The sequence below is a fragment of the Onychostruthus taczanowskii genome, unplaced genomic scaffold (assembly GCF_017590055.1).
Source record: "Onychostruthus taczanowskii isolate IOZ18803 unplaced genomic scaffold, ASM1759005v1 scaffold10, whole genome shotgun sequence".
NCBI classification, from domain to species: Eukaryota; Metazoa; Chordata; class Aves; order Passeriformes; family Passeridae; genus Onychostruthus; species Onychostruthus taczanowskii.
The window spans coordinates 5,949,855-5,973,692 of record NW_024496526.1 but is presented as its reverse complement, the minus strand read 5'-3'; the positions used below and the strand labels follow the sequence as shown (position 1 = coordinate 5,973,692).

At 41.7% G+C, this 23,838-nt stretch overlaps 1 protein-coding gene across 6 annotated transcripts in view; it reads right to left on the bottom strand.

Moving 5' to 3' along the window:
- Window positions 1–1,392: 1,392 nt before the first annotated feature.
- EPB41L5 (erythrocyte membrane protein band 4.1 like 5) overlaps window positions 1,393–23,838 on the bottom strand; it is a 54,015-nt gene continuing 31,569 nt past the window's right edge. For 4 of the 6 annotated variants that reach the window (XM_041405338.1, XM_041405329.1, XM_041405355.1 and 1 more), the window contains exons 17-26: window positions 16,893–17,059; window positions 16,301–16,395; window positions 11,220–11,348; window positions 10,608–10,669; window positions 9,858–9,968; window positions 9,210–9,303; window positions 8,200–8,277; window positions 7,349–7,390; window positions 6,842–6,969; window positions 1,393–6,208 (exon numbers count right to left, since the gene is read on the bottom strand). In XM_041405338.1, the coding sequence (XP_041261272.1) occupies window positions 6,151–6,208; window positions 6,842–6,969; window positions 7,349–7,390; window positions 8,200–8,277; window positions 9,210–9,303; window positions 9,858–9,968; window positions 10,608–10,669; window positions 11,220–11,348; window positions 16,301–16,395; window positions 16,893–17,059 (964 nt within the window). In that variant the 3' untranslated portion in view covers window positions 1,393–6,150. The remainder of the gene's footprint in view (window positions 6,209–6,841; window positions 6,970–7,348; window positions 7,391–8,199; window positions 8,278–9,209; window positions 9,304–9,857; window positions 9,969–10,607; window positions 10,670–11,219; window positions 11,349–16,300; window positions 16,396–16,892; window positions 17,060–23,838) is intronic. The other 2 variants (XM_041405366.1, XM_041405375.1) reach the window with 2 other exon arrangements.

Below are 23,838 nucleotides of genomic sequence, written 5' to 3'. Positions count from 1 at the left end.
ACTGCATCCCACAGATGCCCACACGAGTGCCTGACACCTCAGTACACTCTGAGCATTCACAACCCGTATTTCAGGTACCCTCCAGTGTCCAGACCTAGGACACAATCCTTACTTACACCATTGTGACACTTCCCGATCATATCCCCTATCAAACCTTAGCCAGTGCTATCAGTTACACCAAAAGGGTTCTCGGAGCACCTCACTCCTCTTTTCCCACTGCAGGCACCTTTTCAGAGAGGCAGAAAAGAGCCTTTGTGGATGTGCTTATGATATTTCTCCATAACTGCAGCAGTTAATAAGAATTCATCCCAGGCCAAGTGAGGGACCAAAAGCTGCTGCCATCTGAAAGCTCGGTGGTGGCCTGCATGAAATAATGAATGGAATTACTCCAGCTAGTGGCAAATATTTAGAAACAAAACACACCACACCATTTTTGGCTGGGACTGAAGGGGCTGCCATTGAAGTTGGCTGTTTAGAATGTCTCTGAAAAGGAGGGAACCTTGCTCATATCTGATATGATCAAAGAAATTCAGTCCATAGAACAAAAGCAAAAGGATGCAGCATTCTTGGCAACCTCATCTGAGACATAAGATGTGCTGTTGTATCATAGATTGTACATAAGGGAACAAATTGATCAGCGCTAAACATCTCAACAAATTAATTGTTTTAATTGACATTTGGTTTCTAAATATTAAAATGCATGAATGGCAGAAATATTATCTTCTAAATTGCAGATATTCAAAGAAGGTTTTTTTCAGTTAATAATAGAAAAAACCAAAGGTTTCATTGTTTTGAGTTGCAAGTGGATTTGAAGAACAATTCAGTGATTTATCAGTCGGACCACAGGTTGCTCACCCAACAAATTATGCCACAAGAGAAATTATTTCCTAAAAGCTTAGTCATTAGGATGGAGTAATTTCTGTTCCTTTTGATACTTTCCAAATAGTTTTTGAGAAACAAAGATGATCAAAGAGTTTAGGTGCCCTCTGCTGCCATCTTTAGCATTTACCCGAAGTCATGGCTTGGTAGTAAACAGTTCCCTTTGAACACTCATTAGTGCTGCTGCACTTGAGAACAGTGAGGGTGCTTGGTTAACTGGCCTGCACTGGAATCACACCAGCAGCTCGGGCTCCCCTTCTGGGCACACGCCTGCGACTGATTTTTCAAAGGCACTGGACACCTGACAGTCCTCCTGGGCAATCTCAGCTCTGCTGGAAAAAAGGCATTTAATTCTTTAGCATCTACCTGCAAGCTTTGGTGCTGTCCTAAGTTACACTTTAACTGCCAAGAGGCTGAGTTTAGAGCAGCAACCCGGTGTCCCCAGCCCCAGCTGACTCCCTCTGAGAGCTGTGCTGGTGTGACACAGGGGGCCCAAAGATGACTCTGCAAGACTTTTGCACTGACATGGTGTATTTAAGACAAAACTACAGTACAAACATTCCAAGACTGGGTTGAGTGGACTACAGATCTACTTGTTCCCATGTACAGTTTCAATACAGATCTCAGTGCAGTGCCTAAGACAGTTCATATGTCACCAGTGTTGTGAAACAAAAGCAAGAGGGTGCACTTCATTTTATAAAAAACCCAACAAATAAATTATACATTGAGAGCTATTGCCAAGCTTTACATATAAAAAGTAAAAATACAGTAGTTAGTGCGGCTTTAACAAAACAAATCTAGCTAAAAAAATATTCTTATATACCTTAAAAATAAGTTTGTCCAGTTCTATAGGTAGGGGTGGTGTGTGTGTTTATGGAGCAGAGTGCTCAAGCCAAGCAGTCAAAAGGAGGTGAATTCTGCAGGAGAATCCTGTGGGTGTGGCAGCGCTGCCGGCAGAGCCGGCTCCTCAGGCCAGCAGCAACACGGAGCCACGCGTGACAGCGAGCCGGGGCTGGCTGTGGGGGCTGTGCTGAGCCCCTGCCCGGAGCCCCTGCAGCTCTGCCCCTGCCCTGCACCCATCTGCGCTGCCAACACCCGGAGCAAACGCACCCGGATCACACCTGTGTCACTGGAAGGCCATTAGGATATACTGGTGTGTCTTTTGGTTGAGAAGTTATGATTGTCCAGCTGCACTTGAAAGCTGTGACATTACAGTGTCTAACAGCTACATAAATATATATATGTATGTATATAGATACTACAGCTTCCTAAACTCAGAAACACTATGTGCCCAGATAGAGCTTTAGATGCTAGCTGGCTGCTAGCTGCTATCACTTCACCAGTAGATTTGGGTTGTACCAGAATTTGTTCACAATGTGAAAAATACATCCAGTGCTGTTTGTGAAGGACACACTCATCCCAACAGTATGTCTTTGCTTCATGAAATGAGAAGGAAGGAGCAGGGTGCAGACAAAGGGAGAGTAGGCAAGGACTGCAGTTTGCATAGAGACCCACACACAGCTGCACTGTTCACCTGAGCTGCTCTAACAGGGCTGCAAATTTTCTTGCCAAAGTTGCATCCAAAAAATTGTCCAAAACTGTCTTACATAGCCATCTGTCTTTGACAAAGTATAAGAAAAAATTAATCTTAAAATCAAATACATTCAAGCTAATTCATTAACCATGACTGATTAACAGGTAAGTAGGCAATTTATGTCCTATAAATTACCTAGTATTAAACTCTATTACTACTGAACTAAAGAAGAGATTCCCTTAATTCTGGTGTAAGAAAGCCTCAACTCCCACATTTTAATGCCCATTTCCTAAGCCTGTAAATGCATGCAGCACATACAGACTGATGGTCTTAAATGGGTGAGACTGAAATGCATCTCTCTCAGGTTAATCAGTTTGAGTAAGGGCAGGGATGCTGTTATTATAAACACCAAGATTTCTTTAAAACCTTTTACTCCAATCACAGAATGTGACTGGAGTAAAATCACTTCTACTTTCAGATGCAATCACTTAGCATTCATTCATTCATTCCTGTCAACTCTTACGGCTTTTCAGTGGTTGGCAGACCTGCCAACATCCTGACACCAGATTCACACAAGAGCTTTATTTATAAATCTCTTTAAATAAATACCAAAAAATAGACTTTAAGAACATGCTTGGACCCTATAGCCAATCAATCAATAGTATAGCAATTGGAGGAAAATCCTTTTTTCTCAGTAGCACACAGGCATTAACTGATACTTTATAACACTAACTGTACGAACTATTATCCCTATTTGTGATTGATAAAATGCAGGTGATGAGGAATGCTATATTACCTGTTAGGCACTCATGTTGTAACACAGTACTTGTAGCTGCAAACCAGAACAGTGATGCCAAACTGCAGGATGCTCAGATCACAAACCTGTGTCACCTTGGTCTCACCAGGCTCCCTACATAAGCAATGATTTGGTTAGATAAGTAAGCTACATCAAGTAAATGGAGTGAATAGTTGCTCCAAGTACCAGATTTTGTGGGGAAGAGTTGGGTTTGTAGCCCCAAATCTATAAGATATTGCAAGTTCCCAATTTACCAGTCGAAATGTTTGCATTTTTATGTTAAGTTTCAAATATTAGTCCTCTGAAAATTGAGGAAAGCCTCGCCCCTTTGAAGTTTCTCTGTGTGTGCATGTGTGTAATTACAACATTCCCCTCCAAACACTGCTATCATGACCATACTGAAATAACAGTTGGTTATTTAGAACCATTTAGATTTCAGGGGACACACTCACCACACGCTATTTACTTGTTATTTGCTGTGATGGCTTGGGAGGAATCTAAGGATGGTATTCAACACACAGTGCTGGAAAACTGTAAACTTCTGTTATTCCAGTTTTGGGAAGGATTCAAGCTGACAGTTCGCAGAGCTCCTGAACCCAACAAGAAGAGCCAAATATCAAACATGCCTAAGAAAATGCTACTGCATTCTGTCTATTTACAAACCCAACACATGTAGCTGGTGAATGCCAGCTCAGCTGCTGAGCAAACAGATGAATAGCAAGTGCCAAGTTTCCACACACAGTCCTGGCTTTGTGCAGAAAGCAGACTGTTGCAGCCATTGCTTCCCTTTTCCTGCAGGAACTTTGCTGGCAACTGCATTATTAATCCAGACTAAGACATTTGATATTCAAATCAGGAATCTTCTGCGTTTTAATAAGCAGTAAGGCTCAGACTTAAAAGTATAAAAAAAGCCAATAGTCAACTGGAAGTATGAAGCACGGAAGCAATGAGAGAGCTGAAGGGCTGGGAGCAGGAATCCTGTGCCTGGCTGGGGCAGTGGCTCCGCTCATCCTGCAGCGAGGGAGCAGGACCTGCCCTGTGCTGCTCTGGTGCTGGCTGGAGAGGCACCTGCAGCACCTGCCACCAATCCTGAAATCCTGGTTCTTGAGGCAATGGCTGCAAATCACTGCCTGCAGAGTCACTCTGGGACGTCAGTCCTAGGCGCTTTCTCTGGTCCCTACATTCCTCTTTTAAGGCCTCGGGGTTTTGAGAAGTGGCAGTGGGTCACAAAATACACATAGCTTCTCCCTTAGCACTCACTCAGCATCTTGCAAAGAAAAGCACAAGAGCAACAGCAGCATGAACACCTTGGTCTGAATGCAGCAGCCCCACTGGGCCCAGCTTACTTGCACAACCCACAGTGGTTTGGTCCAAACCTGTGTTTGCACTGAGACACGTGCACACAGCCAGTGGGCAGAAATGAAGTTGTGCATACAGGATCCAGAATCAATTTTCACATTTAAGTTTGTTTCTAAGAATCACATGCATGTAAGTATCTACAAACAGCAGCACTATGTAGAAAATGCCCTCCAACCTCAGTCAGATGTTCAAACCTCTTCCTCAGAAAGAAAGATCACAGTTGTTCCATCTGTGCTTCCCTGTTAGATGTGGGATTCATCACTCTTTGTTTCTCCTCCCTCTGACTCTGCATTACTTTTTACACAGGCTATATCATCAGGGTCCATGTGATGACACTGCTGCCCAGAGCTCAAATGAGCTCTGAACTCTATGTACTGTACCCCAAACTTCACCTGAGCACCCAAAGACCTCCACCTGCTCTGTGCAGTGTGTGCTCTCACCTGCCTTCTACAGACAAGTGAATTGCTTACATGAATTTTTCATCCTTTTTTCCTATTTTCACCCTAGTCTTTCTATTATTTGTTCCACATACAACTATTAGGTGACACTTGGAACAGGACTGAAAGTGGTATTAAAAACTGATCTAGTTGTACCCTCATGCTGCAAAACTACCTGGTAAGTATTCCTTAAGCACAGCATCTGGAAAAAACACCCAGAAAGAGCATGAAGAGAAACAAAATTCTTTTCCTTTCTAGTCCAAGATGACAACAATACTAATCAATAAGCAATTCCTGAAGCAAGCTGCCCTCACACCTTCACTGCTTTGGCTTTTAAAACATACAGATCTCTAGTCTAAAATGCATGTATTTGAATAATGTAGGAAATGAAAATATCAGTATAATATGTATTCTGCTGTATTCTGCTAATGCTACAAGCTGTTTGGCAGGTAATTTGCATTTTCCTGGTTGCAGTGAGCAGCAGCCCAAATCCAGTCTACATAGCTGGTCACTGATGGACTAGATTTTCATACTTTCCAGGTACTGTAACAGGGTGTGCAAGGATTATTAAGGGGTTAAGGCCAAAAAGGAGAGTATGTATTGGTGAAACGAAGGAAAACCAGAGAGAACAATGACACAGAAGAAAATGTCCTTGGCTGTACGGGAGGGACAGTGACCACCATGGAGAGCCCTGTGCAGGGCACGGCCACGAGGTGGCCCTGCGAGCTCTCCTCATCCCTGCGATGTTCATCATTCCGCAGCCAGCAGGGCACAGCTCACATCCCACAGCTCTGCGACAGCTTCCAGCACCAGAGCCAGCTCAGGGTAAGGAACAATCAACCCAGCACGAGCAGAACACAACTGTTTTCCTCTCCTCAGTTCAGAACTAGCTCCAGTGTGACATTTTGTTCCTCCCAAAGGAGAAGATCAAATGCGCATGTGGTTTTATATCCCAGCTCAGGCTGCAGTTCCAGTTAGATTGTGAAAAATGCAGAAGTCTCTTCCTGGATCCTGGCAAACCAGCTGGCTGTCTGACTCCTGCTCAGCACGAGTTTGATCTCAAGCAAGTCTTTTGGAAGGATCCCTTGGAGATATGTCAGAAGATTTGAGTTTTTACAAGGTGAGAGTTTCAGAGACTCCTTCTTCTAGAGTTCAGTGGTGAGTAAACATTTTGTTCTTATTGTAGCATCCTCAGTAACTGGGCTAAAAGTGGGGGGAAAAAATAAGGCTCTGTAAATACACTCCCCTCCAAAAAGGTCTGCCATGATGGATTACAAGAGAAGAGTATTGCTTCAAAGAGCTTTCATGGCTGCTCACCCTGTAACTTAATGAGACCAACAGACAAACCTTTCTAATGGACAACTGCAGCAGAGCAAACTAGATGAAATGTAAACAATGCAGCACCACTGCCATTCTTTAAAGATGGTCACTGCAAGGCCTGATCATCACTACCTCATCAGCATGGCAGAATGGAACAGCAAGGGAAAAGGCTTCTGCCAGCTGGGTTTTCTGACATCCTTATATCCTGGAATTAAGTGGGGGGCATCCCTCTCCACCCCCACCAATCCTCTGGCAGGTACTGAAACGCTGCAAAGAGATTTCTCAGGAAATTTTTCTGTATCATAACTTTAGTCTAGCATCAGAACATGTGAGCAGATAAGGGAAGAAACTGAAGTGAAATTATAACATACACACATCCATTTATTTGTCATACTTGAAATGCTATAAACTGAGACAGAGCTACAGTTTTGTAGCACAGCAGAACAAGGCATTGTGTCTAAAGGGCCGCTGTAACTATGCCAGTGGAAGCAGTAAGAGTGCCCACACAGACCTCACCTCACTTCGGGTACCTGCTGGGATGGTGTCAGCCCAGCTGAGGACAGCAGGGTCTCCGTGCTGCCTTTCACTGCCTTCAAAGATAAGGCAACATTATTTCCCAAAGGCCCGTTGGAAATCAGTCCAGTCTGAATGGGGAAGAATGAAATAAGAAACTCAAATACCAGCCAGGACAAGACAAGCTAACTTGTCAATATGATTTACGTATAAATGGCAAAAATAGAATTCATTATAACTCCAGCCTGAGCTTTACTAAATACAAATTCTTTAAGAAATTTAATGGCATTTACCTTAGTACAATACAATAAAAATTAAGTTTATTAACAGGGTATGTTGTCTGATTTACTCCAGCTGAATTAGTTTGCTTTGTTTTTGGTCTGGTACATTACTTTATAGACCTTCAAACTATTAAAAATTATTGTATTTTATTATTTAACTTGAACTCCTGTTCCTTAATCATGACAAAAGCTTTTGCTTTTTTCTTTAAGAAACAGTCAAGTAACTCACTGGCACTATCCACCTCGGTGTTAAAATGGGGTGAGAAGACACCTACAAAAAGCAAACAAAAACTCAATTAAAAGGTTGAAAGTAGTTAAGAAACGTCAAACTAGCATACCTCCCAAAACAATCCCAGATATTTGCCCCTCGTTAGCCTTTGAACCACGCTAGTGATTAGCTGGAGATGTGGCACCCACCGAGCACAGAGCCAGACACTCACTGGAAGCAGTTTCAACTCAGCGCTCCCTTCCAAAGGAAAGAATCAACCATCTTTTAGTGCTTTGTGGACAACCTTAACCCAGAGCACACTACTGTGAAGAGTTTAAACGCCCTCCTTCTTCCCCCTTTCTCTTGGTGCGTAGAATGTAACTCATTTTTGCCAGCACAGATTATAAGAGACTTCTTTTTATCTACATAAAAGGCTTGGTTAGTATTACAAGTTTACTGTTCAAGTATTTGTGTGTATATCTATATATATAGATATATATATACACAGACATATACACAAGTACATACATCTTCAAAATATAATTTCTGAATTATGTATTACTGAACCCTTATGTATCCCCAAAAGTGTGAGAAGCAGGCTGGCACTTGCAGCTCTACTAACACAGTACTAGAACTTCCTGTGGCACACATACAGGTTCACTCTTCAGGTTCCTTCATTTCCCCTGCAAAGCTGTCAAGTCTACACCCTACACCCTGCAGGGGGGGGCCATGTGAGCAGTGATCCCTGTCCATCACTTCTTTCCACTGCCAGAGATCCAAGCCTGGCAGACGGACACTAAAGCCAGAGGAGAGTCCATGAGTAAAAATCAGTTACGTGCAAAGGAAGAAGTTTGGGTTTGAAATGCATTTACCCGAGGTGTGGCTTCTGTAAAGTCAATTAGATTCTCTGTCAGTGATGTTAAGGAAACGTCCTGGTCATCTGGAGTGCTCTATGGAATAAATCAGTTTTGAATTGAATTCCCAGTAGTAACCACATAGGTCCACTGAATACTCTAGTGGCTTCCTGAGTTATGGACCAGTATCTTTAATGACCACCACTTTTTATCAGAGTTATTTTTTCATATCTTTCCATTTGATCCTTATTAATAGCCTTTGATTTCCCTTATTCTCATTAACGTACTGGAAACAACATCATTGCCACTGTAAGCAAGCAGTGAAACTGTCCCTTCCCCTCTGCGAAAGTGGGGTACTGCACCATTCAAAAGGTCAGCAAGGTCTGGAGTGGGGTGTTTGAACTCTGTGAAATTTATGATTATTCAGTGGAATCAACTATATAATACTGGTTTAGAGGCCCAACAGCTACAGGGCAAGGTGTTTTGGTCATCCAGAACAACCTGTCAGTCTGCTCAAGTAAAGGCAGCACAGGTCCAATGCTATTGGACTCTGCTTTTCTTTTGGAGAGGGACAAAAAAAAGTTTAATCCCCGAATTTGTGCTCTTCATGGAGTCCAGTTAAAAATTACCTTAAGGTAACTAGAATATAACAAATTAATATCTAAATTTAAACTTTTCTTTCTGTGGTTCTTTTGATGGGAACTGCCTATGTCAGAATTTCATCCCTACCATCTCCTTACTGGAGCATGAAAACGTTGGGATGTAAGGGGCTCCCTCCAGTGTGAGAAAAACAACCAGCTTAGAAAAATAAGAGTTACGCCAAGAACTGGAAAGGACACGCAGAACTGGCCTTTGGAAAGATCTGTGCGGTGTCCCTGCCTGCTTCAGAAAGCACTCTCCGGCATTCCCCAGCGCCAGGCATTCACAGAGCTATGAGAGGCATGCAGCAAGGTCTGCTGGGCTTGCCTGGAGGCACCGGGAGCTCAGAATGTGACACAGAAACCTTCCAGGCTGGCAGGTGGCGATACCTTTGAAACAGCAGCCTCCTCAGCTGGAGCCAGATTAGCTGGAATTAGCAGGTCCTCATGGTTAGAGTCACCATTGTCCTCATTCAAGGTATTTCTGAAAGAGGAAAACATCCTCATTAGCACCCTGCCTGGATAGCATGGAACAGGGCTGCTTCCCAGACAGTTCAAAACCTCGACACCAGTTCCACCGAGGCAGGCAAAGACTGGTGTTTGTATGTTAATGTAAATGCCTTCCAGCTACCTCCACAGATTACTGCTCTCTCCCAGAGCTCCAGCTGCAGCTGTGCATAGACCCAACCGTATCGACGTCTTCTATCTTAAACGAGTTTCTTCAGCCCCTGTGTCTAATTTGCCTGAAGTCATTCCTGTCATCCTCTTATCTTCCTCCTTAGAGCCAGGGGCAGCAGGATGTCAGGAATCTCAGTCCTTTCAGAAGATGAGAGAGATTCCCTTACTGCTTGCAAGGATACTCACCCCGAGGCCTGGCCTACTGATTAACTGCTGCAACGGTAATTAAAAATGCATCCCTAAACCTGCTTAGATGTAGCCTAAATGCTCAGCCACTGTTCCTCATATTTTCATGCCTTTTCATCATAACCTCCACGTGGTCCCTTTACCCCAGGAACATGTTTCTCCAGAATCACTTACGGAACAAAGGTGTTTGAAGCAGGGATTGTTCTCAGCAGCTCTCTTGGATCTTGAAATACTGGACTGGTTGCTGGGGGACTGCTCTGTGATTTGCCTGACAGGATCAGGTTCCTGACACAAATCAATAAAAAAACAAAATCAGAAAACACGTACAACCTTCCATGGAAAGCTCTTCATGAATCACTTGTTACAACACAGTTTTGGGACTGCTAATGTACATTTTATTTGTATGTTTACAGTATCACCCTCTGCTCTTTGAGGTCTGCCACACGTGCATCTTCACAATGATCAAGAAGTTAGATGTTGTAATCTTTTAAATTTTTCAATGTTTGCAATCCCACTGGACTCTGCAATCATTTCATATTTAGTAATTCTCAGGAAATTGTCACTGCAGGGATTTGTATACATTTTTTTTCCTCCACTAGAAAACACCTACTGTGAACATACCCATCCCCTCCCCACAATGAAGATGTTCACATTTCAGAAATAATTAGTGATTGAAATTACTGTTGTAACAATGGTCATCAGGCATGGGAGAATAAAGAGCACCTGTATTATATTGTATATAATAAAACTTAGGAGTTAACCCTGGTTTTCATCTCAAAACCACTTCACATTCATGAAGTTAAGGTACCCTATGCAAGGCAAAATGCAATGGTGACTGAGCCACTGGCAGACCACATTAAACTGCAGATTCCCAGTTCTGTAGTGAGGTAACTACACCACGTTTCTTACAAATCTGTTGACTACCTGGCAGCAGCCTCCTGAATATTGGAATTCTTGACACCTGTCATGCTGTCATCTTTTCCAGCCTGAGAGGAAGAAATGAACAGAAACATACATTTCTGATACCTGTTTCCATCTTGTGTTAGTTCTGAGATTCACAGTAGAGCTGTGTCTCTATCCCCACAAAAAAAAGTGCTGTTTATCTACAGCTCAGGGACTTAGAAAATCAATTCCATATGACAACTTCAGTGCAGAAGTAAAAATAGCTCACCAACAAAACCCAATGAAATACTGTTATTTGCTAAGGAATCTACTACATCATGCACAAAGCCCAGTCTCAGTGACAGAATAATTGCTCGATTAGAAGGCAACTTTTGGAGGTTACCTGTCTCAATGACCTCTCAAACCAGGGCTTGCATAGAGTCTTGTCCTGTTACCTGCTGAGTATCATCAAGGACAGAAATTCCTCCTTGGGCAACCGTTCCAGTATGGAGCCATTAACACTGCGAGAAGCCCTATGCCTCGGGCAAGGCTATTGGAACACCCTTATCTGCGAGGCTCCTTCTCCAACACCAGGCAATTGAAGAGAAATAAAACATTCGAGAACGTCACAGCTCTGCTCAGTCGAGTATTTACCTTGTGCCCTGCTTCTGCCTGGGCCTTCAGGATATTGCTTTTGAGATCTGCTGGAAGCCACTTGGCTGCTACGATTGGGCTCTCGATTGCATTGTTAAGACATTTATCTGTCAACTTCACCACTTCATCCTAGACATGAAAACATCTTTATCAGAAGCAGTTTCCACACAGACAAGTCTGGGCTGAAGTTTATCAACATCTCTAAACAAGACTCTGAAGACAAAGGGGAGTCAGCAAATTCATACTGAAAGGAAAAAGAAATTTTTTCCTTTATTTTGGAACTCAGTTGTAATGTCAAGCAACACATAAAGGAAAAAAAGCACAATGCTTGAATATGGATATGCAAACTACTGTGCTAAACATACAGTGTGCAAGAAATGAAGTGCATCCTAAAACTGCAGCCTAGTTTACTGAGAGGAGATCAATATAACAGCCATTATATCATATCAGTGTAGCCTAAGTAAAAGTTTGATCATTTACTCTCAAACACAAGTTGGGAAGATTTTTAATTTAAAATCCACTTATAAGTTAGACCAAGAGTTTAATTAATGTGCTACTAACTATCTCTCCCACCACTGATTATATCAGAGCAAACTGGCAGCCAGACACATAATGAAGAGAAGTAAGAACGAGATACCTTTCACTACAGTATATTTCATTATGAGAATTTCATTTCTTAATTATAAAATGTTAATTAAGCATTCAATCTACTAATTGCTATTTGATTAGTGGCAGAAGTTAATTAGCTGAGTGAAAACTAAACCCTGTGACCTTCCTTCTGAGGGTATGACTCAGCAGGGGGAGACAGAGTCTTGCTTTCCTCACCATATGCCACGGTCTAGAGCAGGCTGATCCCCCGAGGCAAGTGCTGCAGGACTGCCCCAGCAGCGACAGTCCTGCTGCACTCCCACCTGCACCAGCTGCAGCGTGCCCAGGAGGAATTAAGCCCATTGCAGAGAGAGCAGAGCAGAGGAGTTAAAAAGAGGTGAACACCTGTCCCCTCACAGCCCTCCATCCACTCAGCTTTCTGCACTCCCTGGACACACTGCTGAGAACTTGTAGTTATTTGGTCTTTAGAGAGGGGAAAAAACATTTCCGTTTTTTGTCTCCCTCTAAATCACCTTTTGGGATATCCAAACAGGATCTTAGGAGACTATTTAAAGGAGAATCCATTCTCAAATTTTGCAATGAGCTTCACAAAACATTCAAGGGTCACTTACAACACAAAAAGCTGTGAGGACCAACAGTACTTTTAAGTACCTTTATTTTAGAGAAGTTGCTGGAATTACCAAAATGAATAATTACAACTAAATTATTATTATTTGTACAGCTGCAGCACCCACTGTGACAATCTTGAAGTCTTTACTGGACCTCACTGAAGCAGACGCCATGTGTGACACTACCTGCACAGCATTTTGAATGCATTATTCCACTAATACAATAAATCTGATCATTTTAACTGAGCACATCAGTACACTGGTGCTAGAAGTACCATTTTATTGTTTAACTTCCTCTCAGCTTCCTCCACCTGAAAAATCAATTTAATTAGGCCACTCTAGTCTATTAACAGACTCCCTACTTTTGAAAAAGCTTAGTAGTATTACAGAATATTTTAATTTAATAGAGCATAAATTTCATACCAACAAGGAAGCATTTCCGTGAATATAAATGATCCATTTTTTTCAATCCTATTTTGCGCTTGCAAAAAGCATAGGTGTCTTACAGGTTTTTTTTAATGAAAAAGCATGTAGCTAGAGGGAAAAGCATCCAGCACCTGCCAACGCCTCCAGATGTCTAATTTACAAGACATTTCAGCTGCTCACACAAAACGGTAAAGTGCTGGAGTTTGTCATTATTCCAGCTCATTAGGAATGTTTGTTGTTTCCATGGACGAGACAAACTACACTTGTACTGTGTTCTTGAATCAAAACATGGAGCTAGGCAGTGATGCAAAAAAGCAAGGAAAGATTAAAGACAGTAACAGGCATGTGATCCCAACCCTTTGTGCTTTGGAGTTCTGTTCCCAGTGCCACTAAAAATCACTTCATGCAGGAAGATGGAGCCTAATACAGGTACATTTTGAACCAACTTCCATGCATTTACAGATCACAACAAATTCAGATTAAGTAAACCCTCATGTCCTTCCATTTCTGACTCGGGAGCAGACTTTGAAGACGGGCAAACAGGGTGAACCTTTATTGTCCATTTCCCTTCAGAAGCTGATGAAAGCAGAGCGTTGGTGTATTTAAAGCTATTTGCTCTCTTTGTCAGATCTGGTCACTGCACTACTGAAAGCCGGGAAAGGACAAAGTCGCATTCTTCCATCCCAACAGATTTTGGCAGTGAGCAGCAGAGAAGAATGAAGCCATTCATTCCCTCGCTTCCTCTTTTTCTCTAGAAGAACAGTGGTAGCTAGATAAATATTTCTTTATCAGAGGAATCAATCAGGATTGATTGATTGCAAGTATAGAATTACATAAAGATGACTCTCAGGCTATCTCTACCCCCTGATGGAAAACAGTTAAAGATTTTTAATTAACAAAGCTGAAGTGAGTTGGCATATAACAATGTAATGAAGTTCAGAATGCAGCTCTGCCTTCATGAGCAGAAAGGTAACACCTTCTCCCAATGCATTTTACCAAACTTCTTATGTACTGTAACAGTATCTACATGTGCTGAAATTTCTAATCACACACGTTCAGAGACAATGCTGCAATACTGCATTCCCTCTGAAATAATAGCAAGCTCCAGGATCTAAACTTATTGCAAGGTTTTAGTGGATATATTGCAGTCCCGTGCAATTCTGCCAGAGGACAATAGCACAAATGCTTCTTTTACTAACAGATTAAGAAGAAAAGTAAGTACAGGAGAAGAGCCCACAGGTACATTTCATAACAAACACCATAAATGAAAGCTTCTATGTTTTCTAAAGCAGCCTTCAAAGGCAGGAAACAAAGTATTTTTAACAGTGACTTGTAGGTCACTCTTTTCAGGACTGGTTTCCAAACCATTAACCTTCCTCTCTGAAGGGTGTGCTCTTTGGTGCTACTGTAACCTACATGTCTTTGCAATCAGAAGCACTGGGAATTTCAAGTATGCAGAGAGTCTCTAATCTTTGTCTATCTTTTTTAAACAAACACTCTCTCAAGTGACTTCTTGGTAAACTACATCATCGGCAGAAAAGTTTTATTCTATCTTTTCTACCCTAAAAAACCCTCCAATGACCTACTCTTACATTTTCCTAATATAATTTGCACTTCCTTCTTGAAAGCTGAACTGTGTTTTACCACCTACTGGCCTACTGTTGATCCATAATTCTCTATTATGCAAATGTTCTTGCTCTCTAATCAGATTACTGTCCTCCCAGTATCTATAACCTCTGAAGTTTCTCGGCACCTTATGTGACAGCAGCTGGATGACTGTGACTGTTCTCTATTGGCAGCTGTTTGTTAGATTAGCTCATTACAGGAATCTTAGCTTGCTTATTATAAATCAGCCATGATTTAAAAACATCTGAAACAGGTTCAGGCCATTCTTTCAATGAACCAATTAAATGTCTTTCCCCTCTCTGTCTGAACTAAAGTGGAGCTCAACAGGCTAAGATATTCTTAAATCAATTGTGTTCATTTGCTTTAGTTTATGTAGAGACAGTGTTTCAGCCTAACAGGACCTACAGTCTACTGACTAATCTTCTTAGAGACCTGGTAATCTTTGTAATGCACTCACCAAGCAGAGAGGTGCACCAGGCAGCCCTGACAGCAGCCCTTAAAGGGGACATGAGCCAAGCAGCCTGCAGCACCACCCACAGCAGCAGCCTCCTCTCACATGGAGGTGGAAAACAAATGCTTAGGAGTGGGCTTAGCTCAAACACACACTGCTAAACACCTCTCCTGGCACCTGGTTCCTGTTACTATTGAGGGAGCAAGAAAAATCATAGCTGCTTCACTCGAAGTTAGATAAATCCTCAGGCCTCCCTGCAAGGGAGGATAGCCTAAACAGAGATAACATTGCCAGGTGTTCACTCTCTCTGCTTGCTCAAAACACAAAAAACTCCCAAAGCTTTTGCATCAGAGAAAGCAGAGTAATGGAGAACTAAATTTCATGTTTTAAAGTTCATGAAAAAAAACCCAGAAGAATATTCTATCTGGGGGCAGCTGTTTAATAACCAGTGAATCTATCAAAGTTCACTGCTGTTGTAAGGGAGGATTCTCTCTCTCCATCCCTTCTAGCAACACTAGTAATTTACACTATGGCCCTGGCATTTCTCTGACCCCTTCCTTGAACCTCTTTAACTCACTATTTACCAACTTCAAGAGCAAACTGAAAACCTAAAGAAACCCAGCACATCAACAAAAAGTTCAAAACAAAGGCAGGAAAAAAAAATTGTTTGCCAGTTTGCACTGAAACCTGCAATGATTCTTGGTGGTGAGAGAGGAGAGGGGGAAGCTGGGGAAGAAAGATTGAAGAGGAAGGAGGGAGAAGAGAGCCCTCACCCCGTTCAGGGCACTCAGGCTTGTACTTTGGCTCAGCTGCCAGTGAAGTGCAGCCTGACTTGTTCAGAGGGAGTTGAGAGCAGTAAATCAAACCACATCACTCCTCTTTGTGTAAACACAGAGCATTAACACCTACATCAGAGAGCAGGTACAAACTGGCTACTTAACAGGAGGGACAGATCATCAACAAACTTGACTGAAAACAAAACGTCAGAACAACCTTCTTGGAATTGAAAAATGCCAGGAAAGCAGCTCAGCCCTTCCAAAAAGAGGGTGAACTACTCAACACCATGCAGGTACTAACCTACAGATAAAGACAACTGACAAACATTTCAAGCATTTATGCCTCTTACTCCCACTGATTTTAGAAAACCTCACCAGGCTGCAAGTCTGCACACATGCACCTCTGCCCCCATCTTTATCTCACTGCCTTGTCACACACAGGTTTATATATCATACAGCATTTGTTATTACCTTTGCTATCCCCCAGTATTACTCACTCAAGTTTTGCAAACAGAGCAAGGCAAGAGGAAGACTTTTCAGAAGGATCTGCACAAAACCCAGGACGTAGCAGGGGAATGAAGTTACCTGTACATTTATGTTCACATTGGGACGCTCACTCGGCACGGGGCTGCTGCGCTCTGTCTCCAGCTGTTTCAGTTTTAGGAATGTGTCTTCAAATGCTGAAAAAGATAAAAAAGGTATCATCTTCCTAATGTTACCGTGAGTTACTTGACTTGTAACTTGCTTTATTCCTGAATACTAATTACATAATTTTGAAGCCGTGCAAAAAAGCACAGGGATGGGGGAATCTACTTGCTCAAGCTTCAGTGCAAATTTCCAACCTGCAGACTGTGTGCACCAAATGACAGCACTCTGCACTCCTGGCAGCTCATTTACCCAGCCATCCTCACAGTGAGCGAGCAAACACAGTTAATTGCTTAGATGGTTGCACTTTACTGTATGTGTGGACAAAGTCACATCCAATGAAGAACTGACTTTTCTCTTGTATCTCTGTCCTTGTTGTTCCAGTAATTGGTAAAATTGCCCTTATGCATATCATCTAAGGGAGCTTCCTAAAACAATTCCAAATTTTCGTAAGGAAACACTCTCATATCAACCTATTATTTAATCTTGATCTCACACATCATAATACGGAAAAAACTGTCAGTTTGCTTACGATCAGAGTCTGCTTTGTCTGCAGCAGTTTCCTTCGTGCCAGGAGGAGGGCAACTAACAACGTCTTCTGAATCTCCTGTTGCCAAGCCAACAACTGGATGGCCCACAGCATCATCCACACAAGTTTCTGGCAAGTCTGTGCTGTCTAGCAAATCAACAAGAGGTATGCTGCAAGGGCAGAAAGATGGGCAGAGAGATGCACAATCATGTTACCACTCTTCCTGTAACAAAAAAAAAGCTTTAACACATGCAATCTCTTTTTTCAAGCTGTCTTCTGCTGACCAGCCACAATCTAGAAAAACTGTTTCAGGTTACTAACAGACATTGGTTTTCAGCAAGCTTATGAAACACAAAAAAGGGAACATTTCATATCTGTATAAGAGCCTTCATAACAGAAGAGGTCCATGTTGCCTGCTGTGTCATCAGATAGCAGTGGAAAAATTGAAGAGAGAAGGGAAATAACTTTTATCCATGAAATACACTCTTTGGAACAAACACCTGAAGTTTTTCTAACAAACTTAAAGTACCATTTAGGATCTTTACAAGAGAAAAAGAAAAGTTAGAGGGAGGGAAGTTGGTGTCACAAAAAGCTGTTTGTGCAGCACTTCACCCAACACTGGCAAGCAGAACAGAGGGCAGAATGGTGCACTGCACAGGACTGCCCTGACACTTATGGTCAGGCATACCTAGAACCAGTTTCAGTTTTGTTAACTTAAGCAGAGCCATGAATGAAACCTTAGCAGTCAGTGTTTTAAGTGAACCACAGCATGTACTCTGTACCCTGTCAGGATCATTTGTTTCACCTCTCTTCGTTTTTGATGGAAACGTCTCCTTTTAATTTTGCCCTATAAGCTCTATATTCAGTGAATAAGGAAAAACAATTACAAAACAAAAATGATATTATGATGTTTATGTTGAGCAAGCAGTCAGGCTCTAAAGCTTGGTAACAGCTAAAGCTATCCTAACAGCAAACACAGAAACCACTGCTGCACAATACAATGGTTCATCAGACAGCCTGTGCACACAACTGCAGCTTTACTGCTGCCCAGTTCAATCAACAATCACTCCCACAGTTTGGCTGCAATATTGATTTAAGAAGAAAAATCTGTCAATCCCTTTGCAAGTCCCGTCCCAAATATGAGAACAATGATATCAAGCCCATACCCACCACAGCAGAACAGAACCTACCCTCAAGCACAGACAAGAAACATTTTCTACTTGACAGTTTAGACCAGCTTCTCCCTTACCACTACCAGGTTAGTGCCTCCTAACACTCTGGAAACCTGGAAGCAATTCCCTATTGTCACTACAGAGGCTGCAGGAAAAAACTCCTTCCCCTCCAGCTCAAGCACACAAAGAATTCTTTCAATGTTAAATATATTCCTCTGAATCAGATTACAGGATATCACTGTTCTAGTGCTAATAATGTACAAATCATTTTAAGTCAATTAATCGCTGTGAGGCAAATTGAGGCCACTGGCTTGATTCTCTTAAAGCAGTGGAATAAGAAGCTACTAGCAAAGCAAGGAATAGGGAAAATTTTCCAGCTTCCTGTGCAGCCTCTCTCTGCACCACTATATATTGCAGAGAGGGAATGATGGATACAGAGATTTAATTGTTAGAACTAAGAGACAGGAAGAGATGCTCTTCCAATTAAGGTAACAAGGAAAGTGAGACTGAATCCCATACCTTACTTTGCTGATACATGAGTCAAAATGTTTTATAATCTTCACATAGAGACAACAATTTTTTTCCTATTTTCTGGCAATTTTCTGTAAGTAGTGTCCAATATGACCACCATTTTAAGAAGTTCAGATTTTACCTACAGCATGCAGTTGCTGACACCATGACAGTTTGAATTGACTTGGTATAAGCTGCTATGAGCTCCACGTCAGAGAGGTGATGCAGAGCACCAGTAACACTTCTTGTGCTTGAATTTCTCACTGCTTTTCTAAGTATTGTAAGAGAAAATGAATGAAAAATTTATTTCTTAATTGCTAGGATAATTACACTAGACTTTTCCTCCTCATGACTATACAGTATCATTTACTAGACAGATAAGAGAGTTGATTCAAAAACTTGCCTACTACAGAAAAGCACAGTCATGACATCTGGCAACATACTTAAAACAGCACATTCAGTGTCTAGTATGTTCCAAAAGCTGAGCACTACCCAAAAGCTGTGTACTACTTACACTGAGATGGTCAAAATTTGTAAGAAACCTTCCTGCCATTTGTGCCCTGGGATGGAGACCTGGTTGAGACAGCACAACCAGAGTGAGTCCCTGCAGCTTCACCCCACATCGCGACAGGGCCTCAGGGAAATGAATTTTAGATAAACTCAAGGAAGCCTCCTAAGTCAAGATTCAAGTAGGAATTGACCCCATCTTGCCTTCAGACCCACTGCAACACCTCCTGAGCCACCTGAGATAGGCAGTCAATCAGAGGAAAGTCATACTTGGGAGACCCTCAGCCACTGGAATTTGCAGGCATGAGCTCTCCAAAGAGCAGCAAAACCTTTGAAGCCTCCCAGACTCTTGAGAGCATCAGCAGGAAGATTTGCAGGCAGGCTTCATAAATGGCCAACCATGAATGCAAAAAGAACAAGAAACTTGAATCACTGCACAGAATTTCTGACACCTCTTATGAAATACTGATGAACTGGCACACCATCCATAAGGGAAATTGTCCAAGGCTTCCCAGGAAAAGCAGGGCTTCTACCACAGTCAGCTCCCAGTACTCAGGAACTGAACAGGCATTAGACTTCTGCAAACCTGCATTTACCCACATACAAAGGGATATTTTGAACTTTGCATAGTACTAAGTGCTGGGCTTTAGGTCTTCAAATCAACTTCTGTCATCATACTTTAAGAAATAAGTCTCTGGAAAATGCTGATAAAAGATACCAGGAGTCCAAGCTACATAAATAATTATGAATATAGGAATAATGAAGGGTTGTAATGCATGTAAAAGTTCGTCAACCCATTAATAAGTCATTTTATGCTCAGGGAGCTCACACACTTCAGAGAGTAGCTTAATGCATTACCCTTCTTTTTGCCTGGCCCATATATTGGTATAAATATGTACCACACAGCATTCAATGTATAACATGACTGAAAAAGCTCTCAGTTACAAGTGATGTGAGCAATTTTGTTTTTTTCTCCCTCAACTACACAGACATTTTACGATACTGTAAACAACTTATTTTCATTTGCATATTTTCATGCAACTTTATAAATAAGAAAGAAACAAATGGGTTTGCTTCACTCCAGAAGTTTACAACATCCACCATTCCAAACCTGAAACTAAAAAGAGCACAGGAGATCGTTCCAATTAGCTTGGTAGGTGTCACAGATCTTTAGTTTACAGCTTGCTCATACTTTTTTATTTAAGCCGTGTTGTAAACTAGAGACTCACATGTCATTAGCAAACTCTTTCCCCCATCAAATGTGGGGGAAAGGAGGCCAAAATGTGGGGGTGAGGAGGCCAAAATATCTCGGGTTAAAATATCTTAAGTTACGTCCTGGCTGACACTTACTTCTTGGTTCTTCAGGTCTGGATATCTGAAAATAATGGTTTTTTATTTCTGGGCTCTGTGGCAATTTGAAACATAGTGAAATAATTTGAAAACCATTCAAATAACTCCTTTATCCTAAAAGCTACATATAAATTAACTTTAAAATCCCTCTGTTACCATTTTCCTCCTTTTTTTTTTAAATAGGAAAAGAAAATTGCAATTTAAAAGCAACAAACTTCAGAAAACACAAGAAAACACAGCGTGTTCAAGGGTAACGGTTTGTTCTTCATGTTGTTAAAGGCCCCCAAGAATACCAGTGACCCATGAAGCTGGAGTCTTAACCTCTGACTTAACAATTAACCTTGTGAATCATATGGTAGGACTGGTGTTTGTCAGGAAATCTTTCTGTTTCTTTTCAACTGGACCAGTAAAGCAAAAATGAAAGAAAAATTTGTAAAAAGCAAAAAATAATTTAAAAGAAATTACTCTTTGCCTTTTTGACAGTTTGTTAAATTTATTCTTAAAAATTTGAAAATAGTTCTATTCCATTTCCAAACAATATTTCTCAGGTCTTAGTGAGAAAAAAAAAGGTTGGCTTTCAGATCAACCACATATCTTAGATATTTTTACATGATCACGGTTCAAAAGGAGAGCCAGTTACATCCTATACTTCTCTTAGATTTTCGAACCCATAATATAACCCACTAGTCACACACATAGTTTTATAATAAATGTGACTTCCTACATGGCTCTCAAACCCAGCTGAAAAAAATGGATCTTTCGGTCACTAAGAAATTCTTTAACACAATTTTAAAAATATATCTATCTATATGCATACATAGACAGATATATACTGTTTTTAAAGTAAGAGTGATGTGTGGCTTCCGGTCTATGTGTCATTTTTCTTTAAAGAATCACTACCAACAGCACAATCTGCAGAGCCTTTGTAATAAAAGCTTCTGCCTCTCTATATGCTCCGGGTCCGTTGTCCTTATCCCAGAGGGAGCTCAGGAGGTGATTTCCCAGCCTCTGGCGGGAAGCAGTCCCGAGCTGCTCGTGGCAGGCCCAGGGGTCACAGCGTGGTCATGGTGGCCTGCAGAGCGCAGGCAGCGCCGTGCAGCCCCGCGTTCCTGGCGTTGCGCTCGTGGACGAACGCGGGGCTCGGTCCGTCCGTGGCGCTCCTCGGCGGGGCCCACGCCTCCCACGCGGCTCCACCACGCTGACAGCGGCCGGCGGCGTCGGGGGGCCTGGAGCGGTGGGGAGCGGGAGGGGGAAAATTAGTCAGCGGGCACGGAGGGGGAGGAGGGTGGCAAAGTAAAGCAAAGGCGAGGGCGAGAAGATTGATGCGAAAAGACAAGGAAAAGGAGCATTCCTGGAAGGCGAATACTGGAGGAAAGAGGCATGCAAGTACACGTGCACATGATGACACTGCCAAATAAACCCTTCTCTGCACATGATGACACTGCCAAATAAACGCCTTTCTGCACAGCATCGTGCACGTTTCTGTACAAGCCTGAATTGACAAGCTCTCTCATGTATATGTTGCTTTCACTTCCCAAATGTAGAGCACTTCATATTTTAAATCACTGCACAGAACTAAGCAAGAATCGTGTGCATTTTACAGATGGGAGAAAATAATGTGAACGAGGAACATACCTCAAGTATACCGCACTTTTATTTGTGGAAAACAAGTTTAAGTGGCAGCTCGAAATGTACACCTGAAGCAAACATCTACAGCAATACTAGTTTTCAAAGTGACAGAAAAGTGCAGATTCTAAAGCAAATTTTAAAAAAGGAGAAGAAAACAGATGCTCAGAAAAAATGAACATTACTGTGCAGGAGCAAACAGCAGAGCAAACAAATCATCCACAATTTAGGTGACTAAGGGATTAATACTATTGAAGAAGTTGCCTGCAGCTATAACTTGCATTAACACAAAAATTTAGCTGGAAAAGAAACATTTTATAAAAGGTCAAAACACAAACTAAGACCTCACTTTCTAATTTTGCATATGGAAGCATAATGGCTTCTAAATTTTAAATTTAGAGTTCCCAAAATCAAACCCACAGAAATGCTGTGCACAGTTATGGCCACTCTTTGCCACAGTTAGTATGAAGTCCTCCAAAAGCTAGAAAGAGGTGCAAGGGAGAACACTCATTACTTTATTCAGTCTTTTGAAAAATACTATTATGCAGGAGCTCCTAGCTAGGAAACTGTAAGGCTTTAGGCACAAACATCTCCAAAACAGCAGCAGGGATAAGCAATTAATGGAAAACAGCCAAATTTTAAAATACTTGAAAAATGGACAATGATCTGTTAACTGTTGCCTGTGTAGCCCTAGAGTTCTTCACCAGTGTGTTTTAGGAGATGCTGATAAAAGGTACAGTCATATATCAAAAAAGTGCTTGGAAAAAAGCACTTCACAAACTACTCAAAGTAAGGAAATTCCTAAATCAAAAGTACTCCTTCAGTTTCATGTAAAAGATTCGATTTAATGAGCCAAATCTAAACAAAGTGGGAGGATTGTTGCTGTTCACATAGAGGGGTCAGACAGCCTTCAGCTCAAATTCCACCTTCTCATCTTCCAGAACAGCCAAGCAGACAGACGAGTTGGAAGATCACACCATAGAAGGCAGGCAAGCAGAAAAGCAGAAAAGCATGCAGGATTCACAACAGTGGTAAATGATTAACATTTCGGGATAGTCCTCCTTTAGAAAAGGAGCAGGATTCGTACAAAGATCACCCATGTGTAAATTCAGAATTTTGGTTTTTGTGAAATACACTGAGGAAGTGACCCATGAATACTGAGGGCTCCAATCCCCAACAGTTCATTCCTTTATTTTACCATTTCTCTCATGGATGTGGTTAAGGCAAAGCTACATCTACTAGCAAAAAAAAAACCCAACTCCCCTACTTATCTCATAGTACGGAAATAAATATTACATCTGTCTGCTGTACTAACTTAGCAAAAAAAGAACTGACTGGGGAAAGACTAAACTTAGAAAGACGCTGATTTTAGGTTTCCAGACACACAACTAACTCTGCTGTACTAACTTAGCAAAAAAAGAACTGACTGGGGAAAGACTAAACTTAGAAATACACTGATCATGTTTTAGGTTTTCCAGACACACAACTAATATTCCAGACCATTTTCAGATCCTGCAGACCAGTACAGCTTTCCTGTACTGACAATTTTACAGGAATTAAGTAAAAAAAAAAGACAAACAAAACAATAAACCCAGAAATAATAAAATCCTTTGCATCTGGCAAAGTACTTTCTACAATCTGGCAAAACTGCTGTTGGCAGCTGCAGCATTAACTTTTTAAATTAAAGGAAACATTGACATTAGCAAGGGATCTAAGCTGCAAGGTACCCAATAGAGGCATCTGCCAAGCAGAGTGCAGAAACCCAGGCGGTCAGGACCTTACTT